The 14,507-nt window shown below is 36.1% G+C and overlaps 1 protein-coding gene across 3 annotated transcripts in view; it reads right to left on the bottom strand.

The window, feature by feature from the left end:
* The window catches only part of RNLS (renalase, FAD dependent amine oxidase), a 274,300-nt gene that overhangs the window by 25,839 nt on the left and 233,954 nt on the right, over positions 1 to 14,507 (bottom strand). For all 3 annotated transcript variants that reach the window (XR_005032408.2, XM_036924054.2, XM_036924057.2), the window contains one exon: positions 4,388 to 4,563. Coding sequence is in view for 2 of the 3 variants with exons in the window: in XM_036924054.2 (XP_036779949.2) it covers positions 4,388 to 4,563 (176 nt within the window). In the remaining variant the exon portion in view is untranslated. The remainder of the gene's footprint in view (positions 1 to 4,387; positions 4,564 to 14,507) is intronic.

Raw genomic sequence — 14,507 nt, 5'->3', positions numbered from 1 at the left:
TTACAGTGGGCGCTCTTAACGTGAACTCGTGGGAGGACTTTTGGTTGCTTATAAATTCTCATAATTGTATGGAATTTTTGTGTTTATGTGTACATGTATATTTTCAAATGATGAGAAACTTAAGGTTCATAGCTTTTTAACAGATTCTTAAATAGTTCATGATCCTTCTCCTTAAAAAATATGAGACTATCACTGGGGAGAAAGAAGGCACCATTTCAGTGTGAAAGACCAAGTAAAGAAATGTAACTATAGAAAAGAGCCGATTTTTTAATTCTTTAACTTCAAAAGCTTAATAGGTTAGTCCGAATCCATTCATTTTGCTGAAGATACCGATGTATTCATTCACCACCTCCCTTTCCTCCCTCCCCCTAGATTTCTCTTCTATTCTCCTTGGTATTTGAAAATACATTCAGTTATTTTTAAAAAACAAAGTAATACATGAATGTGTTAAATAAGGTGGGGGATGGGGCTGCTGACATTTGCAGGAAGGAAGAAACACGGGGGAAAATCGGAGTTAAACTTACAAGCGGACCAGACATGCACTATAGTTTGAGAAAGGCATTGTGATAAACCCTGGAACAAAAGAAAGCACAGCAAATAGCAATGGTGAGAGTAATAGGATTACCAATTGATTAAATGTCCCCTGTCAAGGTAACTGGAAAGACATTTTCAGTTATTACTCTCTGCTGAAAAATTACATCATACTTGTCTCAGAACCTTGATTTGATGCGTCACAGCCTACGCATCAAATTATATTAACTAGGTAAACATTTAAATTATGGAGGGTAAATAGCTGCAGAAGGGAGGAACTGAGAACCGCAAACAATCTGCCATTGCTTTGCTAAGTTTGTCTGAACCACCTACTCAAGTGTTTTATTGAAACCCATAATGGGAGGCACAGAGCAGCTCCAGAGTCTCAGACACGCCTTTTTTCTTCATCTGCCTGTTTCCTCCTCTAAGAACAGCACCCTCAAGAATGCACCATTATCTTACTCAAGACAAAAAATTAAATTTACTCTCTTAGGAGAAGGCCTTTAGCAACTATTAGTCTCTAGGTTTCCATGAGCAGAGTGTAGGCAGGGTGCAGGCTTTGGTTAAATGCTTACCGAATAAATGAGCACCCAAACGAACAGATGAACAACCCTTCGTCTCCCTGCAGCAAGTGTGGAGATGTGACGTTACAGGCAGCACTGGACATGGGACAGCAAAATCAAGCAAGTGCTCCACACAAAATTCCCCCTTTATCTTTCAGACAGTAGCTGCCTCCTTAGCACCTTGAGCCTTAAAGGGCTGATGCTCTCCCCAGAGGTTTTATGAGGGGAGTAGGAGGAGCCTCCTAAAGGAAACTACCACAGAATCCTGGGGGAAGAGGTAGGCAGAAATAAAGCACATCTGAATTCCTAGAACCTATAAATGTTGTTATATGCCAAGGTAGAATTAAGGTTGCAACTTGAATTAATGCTGCTAATCCCTTGAATCTGCATTGGGAACACTATTTGAAATTACCCAGGTGGGCCCAAAATAATCACAAGGGTCTTTAAAGGAAGAGGAAGGAAGAAGAGAAGGTTAGACTGATTCAATAGGAGAAGGGCTTGACCCTCTGGTTCTGGCTCTGGAAGATGGAGGAAGGGCCTCCAAGACGAGGAATGTGGGCAACTTCTAAAAAATTTAAGAGGCAAGAAAATGGATTCTCTTCTAGAGCCTACAGAAAGAAACACAGTCCTGCAGACACTTTGAGCCCAGAAAGAACTATCTTGAATTTCTGACCTCCAGAACTGTAAGAAAATAAGTGTACGTTGTTTTATGCAACCAACTTGTTGTAATTTGTTGCAGTGGCCATGGTAAGGGGAGGGTCAGTAGGGAAGAGGGAGGGGCTTGAGAGGCAGGTGGACAGTTTTTGTCATTACTAGGCTTGGTACCTCAGAGAACTTATTTTGTGTTTTTGAGGCTGTGTTTTTCTCGCCACTATAGTAGGTTAAAACTAGCAACCTTATAAGGCTACTTTTGGTATGAAATGAGATCACATCTTTGAGTTGCCCAGCTTTGGGCCTGCCACACTACAGGTGCTCGTGAGTGCTCATCCCTGCTCTCTCTCCCTTCCTTCCTCTTCTTCCTCTCTCCACAGACACTGGGTACCAAGATACAGGGTCAGGATCACAGCGGAAGAGAAAAAGGAAGAAAAATAAATGAATGGAAATAAAGAGTTGAGCCTGAGGGGTCTAGGATGGGGAATCCACACCACCCTGGGTCCCCCAGGTATGTGCTTTAGCTAGGGTTTCATAAAATGAGGGCTTTAGGGCACTAATATTTGTCAAAGAGGGAAGAAAGGAAGGGGGTGGAGTTTGAAGGGTAGGAGATGGTTTAGGTGGTGCAGGACAGGGGGAGGAGGAAAAGAAGATGAGCACAGAGTGAGGCCCAGGCTGGAGGAAAACACAGGTGGGATTTTCCCTACAAAGGACCATACCTCTATTCAGAGATGAGGCAAACTTCAAAGTCAGCTAGCTGTTCCTCTTTTTTTTTGGTCCCTATTTCTTCTATACCATCTTTCCCTTCAGGTTAAGCACTATATTAGACCACATTCATACACAAACATCTATGAGCTCATAGAAGGTAGATCACATGTCTTGGGATGGCAAAGGAATAAGGGTGCATATCTTCAAGTCAAATTTCAGAGGTTAGGATGGACCTTTTAAAAGCACTGGAGATATCTCTTGGGGATGATAACTGAAAACTAGTTAACTCCAATTACATCTCTGAATCTTTGGGTAAATACTCCTTTTTTCTAAGGTGGTACGGTTTATCTAGCTATCTATCTCACAATGTAGGTAAGATCTCTGCCATAATGACAATGCTATGTTCTGTACAATGATGCTCAAGGTACTGTGAGAAGGACATGAATAGTGGAAAGAGCAAACTTCTAAGTTTGAAAGCCTTTTAGGCTTTGCAGCCAATGTAGATTTCATGACTACGCTGTAAATGTACTGGGATAATTTCAAGAGAGGACATCCAAATTGCAATAAAAATCATTGCTAGGGTTTGGATGTACTTTGTGTTCAAAGATTTTTTAATTAAATTTTGTGATATTGCACAACTTTGAATAGGTCATTTTGTGGTTAGGTCAAATCTATTTCTATTAATGCATTATTTTAAGAAATGCGTAGATTTTTAATCCATCCTTTCAGTTTCTTAGGTTATTCTGAGGAAGTCACAAGAAGAAACCTACAAACTATATTGTTTCTTTTAAGGGAATATTTATGAATTGCTGTGTGACCTGCTGTGTATTATATCTAGCTTCAAATTCTATCAACAAGATAATTTCCCTGTCTTCTTTTTCAAGCCAACCTAAAATTGAGTTAAATATTTAATGACATTAGCCATGAAGATTTTTCAATGTTTTTAAAAGGGAAAAGTAAAATCTTCTAAAGTGACCATGATATGTTTAAGTAAATATTTTCCCCAAAGGTTTACTGTATAATTTAACTTGAGAAGACATGGGTAAACATGCTATTTTAGGAAGTAAGTTACCATTTCCTCTGATTTTGGAAAGCCCTTTAAAATAGACAAACTATGCTGTGATTTCTCACAACACCACTTTTTCTAAAGGCTTTACAGCTTAGATAACCAATAGTGCTGATAAATCAGTTAATCAATGGGCTCAAAAATCTTAGGAAAAAAATAGACAACTCACTGTTTTTCTCCTCTGCCCTTTGCTCCATTGTCCCTAAATGACTTCACAACTGAGTTTACAGATCAAAAACACTCACAAACTTCTGTTGGAATATGCAGAAATTTTCAGAAAAGTCAACATTTACTTAACAAGCTTTTAGTTTGAACTAACAGAGAGATCAGTAGGTTTATCTAACCCTGAAAACACCTCAACTAGTTGATCTATGCAGGTATTCATCTTTCTCCCCCAAAAGGGCTCTGCTGGCTGCAGTAAAAACCAAAAAGTGGGAACTTAATGAAATGAAAATTGTGGTAACAAAATACACTTACAAGGTTAATTTGACATATTGCAGAAATTTGGGAGGTTATAGTGGTTTCTATATAACCACACTACTGAGTTAGAAAAACCCCAGAGAAACAGCTGCATTTTGATACATGCCCTGTCTTGTTTGCATAGGAAACCCCAGATTTTCAGGGTGTGTGTCTTGAGATGCTAAAATTTAAACATTACTTTGGGGGAAATTATACACACCTCCTATTGAGGAATAACAGGATAACTCTCAGAAGTTTACACCTACACATTAGGCAAACACATATTTGCTCAAAATATCACATCATTCATTTCTTTTCCTAAAGAGTGGCAAAGGACGAGAAAAAGCAGTTCTGTTAACTTAGTTCTGGTTAAGAAAATTGTGTTCATACTGCTGGATCCTCTGAATACCTGGGAATGTCTCCATTTCTGGCATTTGGTGGCAATGGGCTGAGGCAAACCTGGCAAAATATTTTCCAGCTGTTGGAAGATTAACTCCTGCACATCGTCAGTGCTGTGTTCCAAGTATGTAACTCCAAATGGGACAGTGGTGTGGATCACAAGGGAAGGCCCGATTTCTGATGACTCTAGGATAAGAGGAACATAAGGATACATCTTAAAGTGGATCATATGGGAGTGTCTTTCAGCATTGCAATCCAGATTTAAGAATTAATCACAATAGCCAGACAATAAATGGAAGGAAAATAGATTCTAATCTTTGAAGCAGAAAATTAGGCTATTTCTGAAATTCAAAACCAAGCTTCTCTGAAGAGGAGGACAGTCAAGATGTATTTCAGAGAACAAATTCTCAGGTCTTGCTAAAGAACCAGAAGGAAGGGTGAGAAGAGCACCTAATATGTACTGTGTGATTTATTTTATTGCTGTGTTTATCTTCTCTTAATTTATTGCTGGCCTTAAATTATAAGCTCTTCAGGATTGGAGCTATTTTTTATACATAGGTATATTCTCAAATTCTCAAAGTAGATGTTCAATACTTACTCATTTTATGTTAAATGGATTGCAAAAGATTTTGTTGAAATTATATAAATGCCATAATAAAATATCTTTACCATTTTCAAAAAAAAAAAGGAAAACAAGGTTCTAAGAAGTCTTGACCTCATAATATTCTTCCTCATCTTTTAAGCAGCATTAAAAATAGAAGTTTGCTTCATTTACAACATGGAGCTACTTTCCATTTTTTTGTGCTGCTGACTTTGTTTTTGCTATATTTTTTTTAATACAATTTGTGCAATTACAAATAATCAATGCCTGCTTTCACTCTTTATTTGATTTTCTCATATTCTACTAAATTTTGAAGTTGAAAGCAAAGTGATGGAGGCATTAGCACATATAATTTTTGGAAGAATGTTAGCAAGAATTTGCTTGTTATTATTATTTGTTTAAATCATGCAGAAGAGAATGCTGAGGGGAAAAACTAATATATCTGAAATGCATGAAATAATATGAAAGTTGGTGCTCCCCTCTGTTGACAGAAGAGAATATTAAGGTGTATAAGGCACTGATAGGGGCTGGCAAGCTCTATTAGCTCAAACGGAATCTGAAAATTTTTTGAGATTGTAAAGGGTAAGACAATGATCTATTTGATCATTGGTTTGGTGTAGGTTTGCACAATTCTACACAGAAAAAATTATTGTACAACATCAGTTATTTATTTGCTATGTGCCCACTTAACCACTTTACATTTCACGGTTATCTTGTTTTTTTTTTTTTTTTTTTAGATAATTATTTTTTATTGAAGGGTAGTTGACACACAGTATTACATTAGTTTCAGGTGTACACAGTGATTCAACATTTATATACATGATAATTCTAGGTACCAGCTATCACCATACCAAGTTGTTACAATATTTTGACTATATTCCTTATGCTATACATTACATCCCGGTTACTTATTTATTTTACAATTGGAAGTGTATATATATATATATATATATATATATACATATATATATATATATATATATTTTTTTTTTTTTGTGAGGGCATCTCTCATATTTATTGATCAAATGGTTGTTAACAACAATAAAATTCTGTATAGGGGGGTCAATGCTCAATGCACAATCATTAATCCACCCCAAGCCTAATTTTCATCAGTCTCCAATCTTCTGAAGCATAACGAACAAGTTCTTACATGGAGAACAAACGGTTATCTTGTTTTGTTTAATGTTTTGTAAAATCAGAATGTTGGTACCTACCACATAGGTCTGTGGTATGGCTTAAATAGTGTAATGCCTGTGAGGCCCAGTTTCTGGGACAGAGTAGGTGTTTTGTAAATGGAAGCTATGGTGTGTAAGCAATCAACCAGATAAATATGAGGGAAAAGTTCCCTTGGTGTTGCTCAAATGATAGGTGTGAGTTATTTTTCATAAAAGTGCTTCATTTTTTCCACTACTCTCTACTCAGAGAACCCTGGATTATGAACTTTATAGCAAAACACAAGACAAAAGAGTCCCAAAATGCTGTGAGGATTTCAAAGTGAATTGTGCACTTCCAGACATTTTCATATATATGAGGTGGAAGATCTGACTTCAGAATCTGTGCAGTAAATGCAATGGTGAGGAGATTACCCACTGTTTTCCCTTCACAGTAGCTGGAACAACTTAAAAGAGGAATTAGAGGGGCCATCTCTTGGAACGTTCAATGTTTAACCTGTCAGCGTAGACTTTACAGGTACCACACAGAGGGAAGGATTGAGGAGTGAGAAATCTCACCTTCTTTCACTGAATCCCACAAGGAGAAACTGTATATTGCCTTGGGAGTGTTATTTATGTCATCAGTTAATAAATTCAGGGAGGTTTGTTCAGAGCAATGCCACCCCTCTTCCACAAAGCACCACATTTTCCCAGAGACAGAGAAAGCTGCTGGGTCAGTACTGTGAGGCAGGAGAGTTTGGGTTCTGAGTTGACTTATCTGCGACTTCAAAAGAAAAGGCATGCTAGCTGCGTGCTGAGCATCCAGAAGTTGCACTGACCCAGCAGCCGTTTGTTCTCCAGGAGTCATAAAATTACTAAGGGCAAGGATGGCGCCTTGCCAGGTTTCTCCCATTTGCATTAGCCATCCGCTTCAAGAAGAGCAATAAAAAAGGAAATTTAAGACCTCAAATGAAACAGTTCTTGCATAACAATGAAAGAACAACCTGGCTACTTGTTTTTATTGGAGTCAGAAAAATTTTTGAGAATTTAGGTTCAAATTTGAATAGCTGTAACCTAAAACCATGAGTTTGAAGGGAAAGCTCCCCCAACCCCCAAATTCAAAGGTACTTTTAGATGCTCAAGTCCAAATACACAAACAGCCAGCCAGAGTTTAAACGTGACCAAGGTTTGGAAATAGAACTCTGGAAAAAGCCACAAATATGTTAATACGATTCAGAGCATCAGTTGAGTGTAGTCATTATTCCTTGGTCACTGAGAAGATAATGATGTTATCTTTCTTTTCTTTATTCAGTTTAACAAGCACAGCACTTTCTTTTTGGTATTTTAAATGTAAAGTTCATAGTAAGTTGACAACTATTTCTGTATGTTGGGAGGTCAATGGACTTAGTCAGAAAATAAGTATTTGAACCCTTGTGTCCTTAATAGCCCTGTGGACTTGGACAACTTAATCTTGCAGGCTTCACTTTCTTCCATCAATTAAAAGGGAGTAATACTACTTACCTTATAAGGCTGTCTCAGGGATTAAATGGGCCAGGAAACATAAAAGCCTTCCTTCAATATAAAGCTCTACACAAACATAAGTTAGTCCTAGATAATAGTTTTATGTTGACCTCTATGCTGTAGTAAGAGCAGCATTAGAAAGGGATAAAAGGGGTGACTTCTCTCAAAGTATTAAGATTGGTAATTAGATAGATAGATAGAAAGATAGATAGATAGACAGATATAGATGGATAGACAGATACACAGTGGCAGACTATTCTTAGTTATAGGGACAGCAGGTTGTCATTGTTTATTGTGATAAAATATGCACAACATAAATTTACCATTTTAACCTATTTTTAATGTACAGTTCTCTGGCATAAGTACATTCAGACTGTCCTACAACCATCATCACATCCAACTCCAGAACTTTTTTTATCTTCCCAAACTGAAATTCTATACCCATTAAACACTAACCCTTCACTAACGCTAAATCTCCCCATCCCCACCCAGCTCCTGGTAACCATCATTCTCTGGCTCCATGAATTTGACTATTCTAGGTACCTCATATAAGTGGAAACATACAGTATTTGTCCTTTTAGGCCTGGCTTATGTTACTTAGCAAGACGTGTTCTAGGTTCATCCTTGTTGTAGCATGTGTCAGAATTCCTTCCTTTTCAACATCACACAATATTCCACTGTATGTATATACCACATTTTGTTCACGCATTCATCCATTGATAGAACCAACTAGGGTTGCTTCTAACCTGGCTACTGTGAATAATGCTGCAATGAACATAGGTGTACCGATATCTCTTCAAGTCCCTGCTTTCATTTCTTTGGGGCATATACCCAGGAGTGGAATTGCTGCATAATTTGGTAATGCTATGTTTACATTTCTGAGGAACCATCATATCATTTCCCACAAAGGCTGCATCATTTTTCATCCACTAGCAATGAACAAAGGTTCTAATTTCCCCACATTCTCACTAACACTTATTTTATTTTTTCTGATAATGATCCTCATAGGTGTGAAGTGGGCACAGCAGATTTTAGTCTAAAGTTTTGGGTGGGGGTCAAGACCCTGGAAGTTGATGATAACAATAGCAGCATATATTAACAGGTTGACTTCTTTGTTAAAGACATATATTGTCATAATGGGTCCAAAAATAATATCTACTTACATGCTGCTTCTAATAAAATACATTTTTAAAACAAATCCTAACTCACTTGTGTTGAATAAGAGAATGTGATCTGTATGATACTTTAAGATATGTGAATGACTTCGTACATAATCAGTGTTACATGTATGCTTGCGAGGAATTTTGCAGATGTTGAATTAAGACTTTAATAAGTCTATTAGAATAATCCATTCGAATTGGTTCTAATCAACTGTATCCTTATGAACTTTTTGTCTGCTTGATCAGTTATTGAGAGAAATGTGTTAAAAATCACTTCTAATAATTGCAAGTTTGCCAGTTTCTCCTTTTAGTTCTGACAATTATTGCTTCATATTGAAGTTACGTCACTGGTTTCCTGCTGTACTGATACCTTTTAACAATATGCTGTGCACATCTTTACATCTAGAATTGCCCTTAACCTTAAAGTTGATTTTCTGCTTTTTATTTGTTCTGTTGTTTCAACATTTCTTTCTTTTCAAAATTGTTAAAATTTTTGCCACCTTCTTTATTAAACCACTTCTTCTCCTTTACTAGTTTGGGAGTAACACAGTTTATTACTATTTTTAGGGATTGTCCATAAATGTAAGTATCCATATTAAAGTCAAAAGTTAATATCTTGATCCTCCTGAATAAGATTAGAAACTTAGAATTCTTTAACTCTGATTCTCTCTGCCTTTGTTGCCCAGCACCTACTTTGGTTTTGTTTTAATACAGCTAACGAAGCTTACATCATCCTCAGCTTCCTCAGTGGATTGCACATCTCTCCACAGTCATGCTTCTCTTCCCACAGTATCTTCTGAAATTCCTTAATGAAACTCTATTGAAGGTGAACTCTCTCAGTTTTTGTTTTTTAAAAATCTCTTTATTTCACCCTCATTTGTGAAAGAGAGCTCTTTGTACATAGTAATGGGTTTTATATACTTTGTCTCAGGATTTTAAAGATGTCACTTCGATGTAGTTAGCTTTTACTGATCCTGTTAAGGAATCAGCTCTTAATTTGATCGCAGCTCCTTTGCAGGTGATTTTTCTTTTATATCTGGATGCTTCTGTTTTCTTTTCATTTTTCCTCTTTGCCTTTGGTGTTCTGCAGTTTTACATGGTGATCTTGGGATTTGAGTTTCTTTTTGTTTACCTTCATCGACTTGAGTTTTTTGAAGCTAAAGGCTCTTTTTGGTCAGCATTTTTAGAAATTTCTCAGACATTAGTTTTTGCCATTCTCTCTATTCTGTCTTCATGGAACTCTAATTAGAGATAGAGTAGATATTATCATTCTATCTTTGTGTGTCTTCTTCTCTTTCTAATATTTGCCATCTCTGTCTCTTCATGCTACATTCTATGTAATTTCTTCTGATTTATCTTTCACTTCAGCATTCTCCCTACATCTGTGTTTACTGTGATGTTTATCCTTTGGTTTTAAGTTTAAATTATTTTATTCTTCATTTGTAAACATCCTATTTTTCAAGTCTGCATGATTAATGTTGACAGTTTCTTTCTCCCTAGACATACTGTCAGTATTCATTTTTATTTCTTTAATATTCAAAATGCTATGTGTTTGGTTACTCCCAAATCTGCTGTCTTGGATAGGTACTGTTCATGATGGTGTGTTTCTTTGTGTGTTTTGTGATTTTCTTTTTCTCATTTCTCATTGTGAGCCTGAAGTTCCTAGGAAATTTATCTGAGAAATTCTTTGAGGCCCAAATTTAAAGGGTGTTCCTTTGAAGACTTACTGTCATTTCTGCTAGATGCCTGGCGGGGGCAATACAGCCCCTGACCTACTCTAATTAGATTTTTATAATATACTGGTAGAATGAATTGTGGCACCAAATCTGCCTGAGGGTGGATATGAGGTTTGGCATTTTGGGAGAGACATTTTCTTTCTTTATTTTTTCCATTCCATTCAAAGGTAGGCAAGCATCCACATTGTCTTCCTCTGCCAGATAGGATATATTAGATAGAGAGAAGTTTTTTAAAGCCATAAAAGGGTACACATCCATGCTAACAAACTTTTAAACCTTAAAGAAATGGCGATTTTTTTTTCTGGGAAAAGAAAGTTATGAAAATTAACATAAAATAAATCACTAAATCAAAATACATAAAAGAAATCAAAGACAGTCAATAAGGTAATTTAAAAAAGAGAGACTTTAGGATCTGATTGCTTTAGTTGTGATTTGTTTAAAATTGTCAAGTTAGTATAATGCTTGCAGACACATGCATCACATTTTCACATATAAACTACACACTATTCTATTAATAGGTACATTTTTCCATATTAATAGGAAATTAAGAAAAGTATGATAATATATATTTAAAAGTTGTCCATTGAGATACAATATCACTTCATGGAAAACAAATTACAATATGAAAAAAGGTGATGACTTTTTCAAAATGAGATGGAATATCTTCATTAAGCTGATGATTTGTATCATACTTCACAATAAACTAACAGGTTTTCACAGTAAAATCAGTATAAAAGGATGCTTGGTAATAGCCTCTGGTTGGTGCATTAAGATAAAAATAGAAATAAAATTTCTATTTTTTATTATTTATCTTACTATTAGGAAGAAAATCATATGATTGAAAAGATAGTAAGCCAATATAAATACATCAAGTCAATGAAAAAAATTTGATATTAAATTGATTTCCCTTAACACCAGCAATAACTAGTGAGAAAAAAATTCTTAATTTAACAAGAATTTTTTGGAATTTGAAAAAAAATGATTCTAAAGGAAAATATAAAGCAATGAGAATATTTAATTTTGTTTTGAAAAAAAATCAGTGAGACAAGACTCACTTTGCCAAATTTTTAAATGTATTATAAAGCCATAGTGATGAAATTAAAATAGTGCTGGTTGACAATAATAGTCAATGAATCAGAATAGATATCTTTGAAAAAAAATCCTAAAATATATTAAGTATTTAGTATGGGATAATAAACTTAAATCAATAGAGGAAGACATATTTTTTATTTTTTATATTTTCCTAGAAAATTGGACATGAAGAAAAAAATTAACTTAGAATATCCACCTCTCACTTCTAACTGATTTGTCACCATTTCTGATTTTCTGCTTCTATAATCACATGAGGAACATACATTCTTAGGTCACACAGTAAGCTCAAACCCTCACTGAGACACCCATATTCACACACAAATACATCAGACTTTTTCCATCTGACAAATTTTATTTTTGACAGTATGTCTCTAGACACAGAAGTTGGGCCTATCAAGGACAGAAGTCTAAGCCAACTCTAGATTCCATTTCTCCCAGGGAAGCAGGGGATTAAAGAAACTTCTGGATTGGCAGACATTATAGCTGCAGGCCAAGAGCATCAAGAAATGGGTGAAAATGTTTCTTTAATTATTGATTCGGTCAAATGAGTGTGTGGATGTCTAGTGCAGTGTTTGCTACAAGGACAAACTCAACTGAGGCCTTTTAGAAGCTTACCTCTGTAGAGGGGGAGATGACACAGAGGCAAAACCATTAAAGAACTGTTATCTGCTAAATGGTATTGTATTGACAGTGTGTGCAAATGAAGATGAGGAAACAGACTCATGTGAAGAGAGGGACATGTGAAGGAGTTGAGATCCACACAGTTGGGGGTTAGGAGCGGTCTCTTCCCTCCTTCATCCTGGCAGTAGAAATTGGTGGGAAATTTCCCTCTTGCTTCTCCATGTCAGACTGGCTCTACTATCTTTGCCCTCTAGCCACAAAAGCTTTTTATTACAATTTAGCTCTTTCTCATGGCTCCAGGGCCCAGCAGTAAATGTAATGGAGAGGCAGCCAATCACAAGAGTACATCCAACAAGAAACAATCTAACCCACCCTTGATGATGAAAGAATAGCCTGGGAAAGGAAGGAAGACGTGGTGGTGGCAGGGGTGGTGGGATGACTAGGATGGAAAGATAGGTGCTTCTGATGTCTTTCTTCCCTTCCCCACCTTCCCAGAAGAGACAACCCAAAGCACTCTGCCTTTTGGCATTCCCCTTGGCAGTGTGTCTGCTGTTCTGTGTCTACTACTGGCCCAGAACCAGAAACTAGGCCTCACGATTCAGAGAGAACACCTGCAGTTCTTATTTGCTTTTTAATAATCCCAAACATATTTCTTATGTACAGGTTACAGAGGCCAAAAATTCATCTACGAGAGCCCTACTCATGTCATGGAAAACTTTATCACCCGCTATTCATAGGCCCTACAGGCCACTTCGTTGCCTCCAACTTTATCTGCAGGAGTGATTTATATTCATTCAACACAATCTGATGGTTCTAAATGAAAAGTAAGTTTCTGGAATGTGTCAGAAATTTCAGAAATGTCAGCTTCTAAAATGACAGCATGGGCCAGGCATGGAGAAAAGATGGTTTGATTCACAATCCTCCCTTTTACTAATTTCATTTTTATCCTATCATCTTTGAGGAGAAATAGTTATTTTATTTTCTTCCTTAGTATTTCCCTGGAAGTAGGGGACTGTGTTAATTATAGGAGCAATTGCTTTAAATATCCAATGGAAATCAGTGAATAGGTTGGAATGAATAGTCTCACTTGGGAGATGTAAGATAATAGTATCTAGAGAACTGACAGGAGAGGGTAATTGGCCCGAAAAAGATTCAGAAAGAGAAATGAATGGGTAAATTGTGTTCTTGTTAGCAACTAGATACCAAAGTTACCAAACAAGTCCCTGTTTCCCTTTTTTAAAGGAAAAATGTCAGTAGTTATGAGACAAAACAGCGATGAAATTCTTTAGACAAATTTCTTTCTGAAATGCCTGTTTTAAACAAAATAGGACTTCTAAGAGCCCCAAATATGATTATGTACAGTGTTTCTTTAAAAGAAAGATAATATGAAATTACTTTTGGTGCTTAAAACTACTTTAAGTTACAAATTATACCCAAAAAAAAAAGTTTACTCAAACACTGTGAAAGGGTATAAAGTAAAAAATAAATAAAAGCATTGCTTCTCTCTTAGACCTGGCAGTCCTAATCCCTGGGGGTAATATTGGCAATGGTTTCCTGTGTATCCTTCCAGAAATTTCCTACACATGAGACTGCATAGCTATTCCTCTCTTTAAAATGGAAATACAGTCTTATTCTACTTATTGTTTTTGAACTTGCTTTTAAGTTCATTTAACATATCTTGGATAGCTTTTTATCAGTTCATGTGGACTTATTTAATTTAATAGTATGTAATAACCACAGTTTATTAACCAGTTTTTCACAGCTGTATATTTCATTTTTTTTCCAGTTTGCTGTTGTAATAAGCAATTCTGTAATGAGCATATTTCTTTGTATATCTTTGTTACACTTATTGTGAGACTACAGGATAAATTCCTATAAATAGAACTGCTGAATTAAAGCATAAGCACATTTAAAATTATTTCATATATAGCTAAATTGTCCTCCAAAATTTCATTTTCCCCAGTAGCATATAAGAGCTCTTGTTTCTCCATACTCTTACCAGCACTGGGCATTTTTTGCTAATCTGCATGTTTAAAAAGTATTTTATTTTAGTTTTCAGTTAGTTACATACGAGTGTGGTATATTCATACAGAAGCCCAATTCTTTATTCTTTTTGGTAATCTTTTCCTTGTCCTTCTTGTAACCATAGTGCCAACCTCAGGATGACTGTGCAGAGGAAATCCAGTGTTCAGTGAGAAGGTCAGAGTTTGGCACACACTAAGTGCTCATCCAGTGTTACTTGGAAAAC

This window comes from Manis pentadactyla, chromosome 8 (assembly GCF_030020395.1).
Source record: "Manis pentadactyla isolate mManPen7 chromosome 8, mManPen7.hap1, whole genome shotgun sequence".
Classification (NCBI taxonomy): domain Eukaryota; kingdom Metazoa; phylum Chordata; class Mammalia; order Pholidota; family Manidae; genus Manis; species Manis pentadactyla.
Note: the sequence above shows the minus strand (reverse complement) of the source record. Positions and strands in the feature narration are given on the sequence as shown.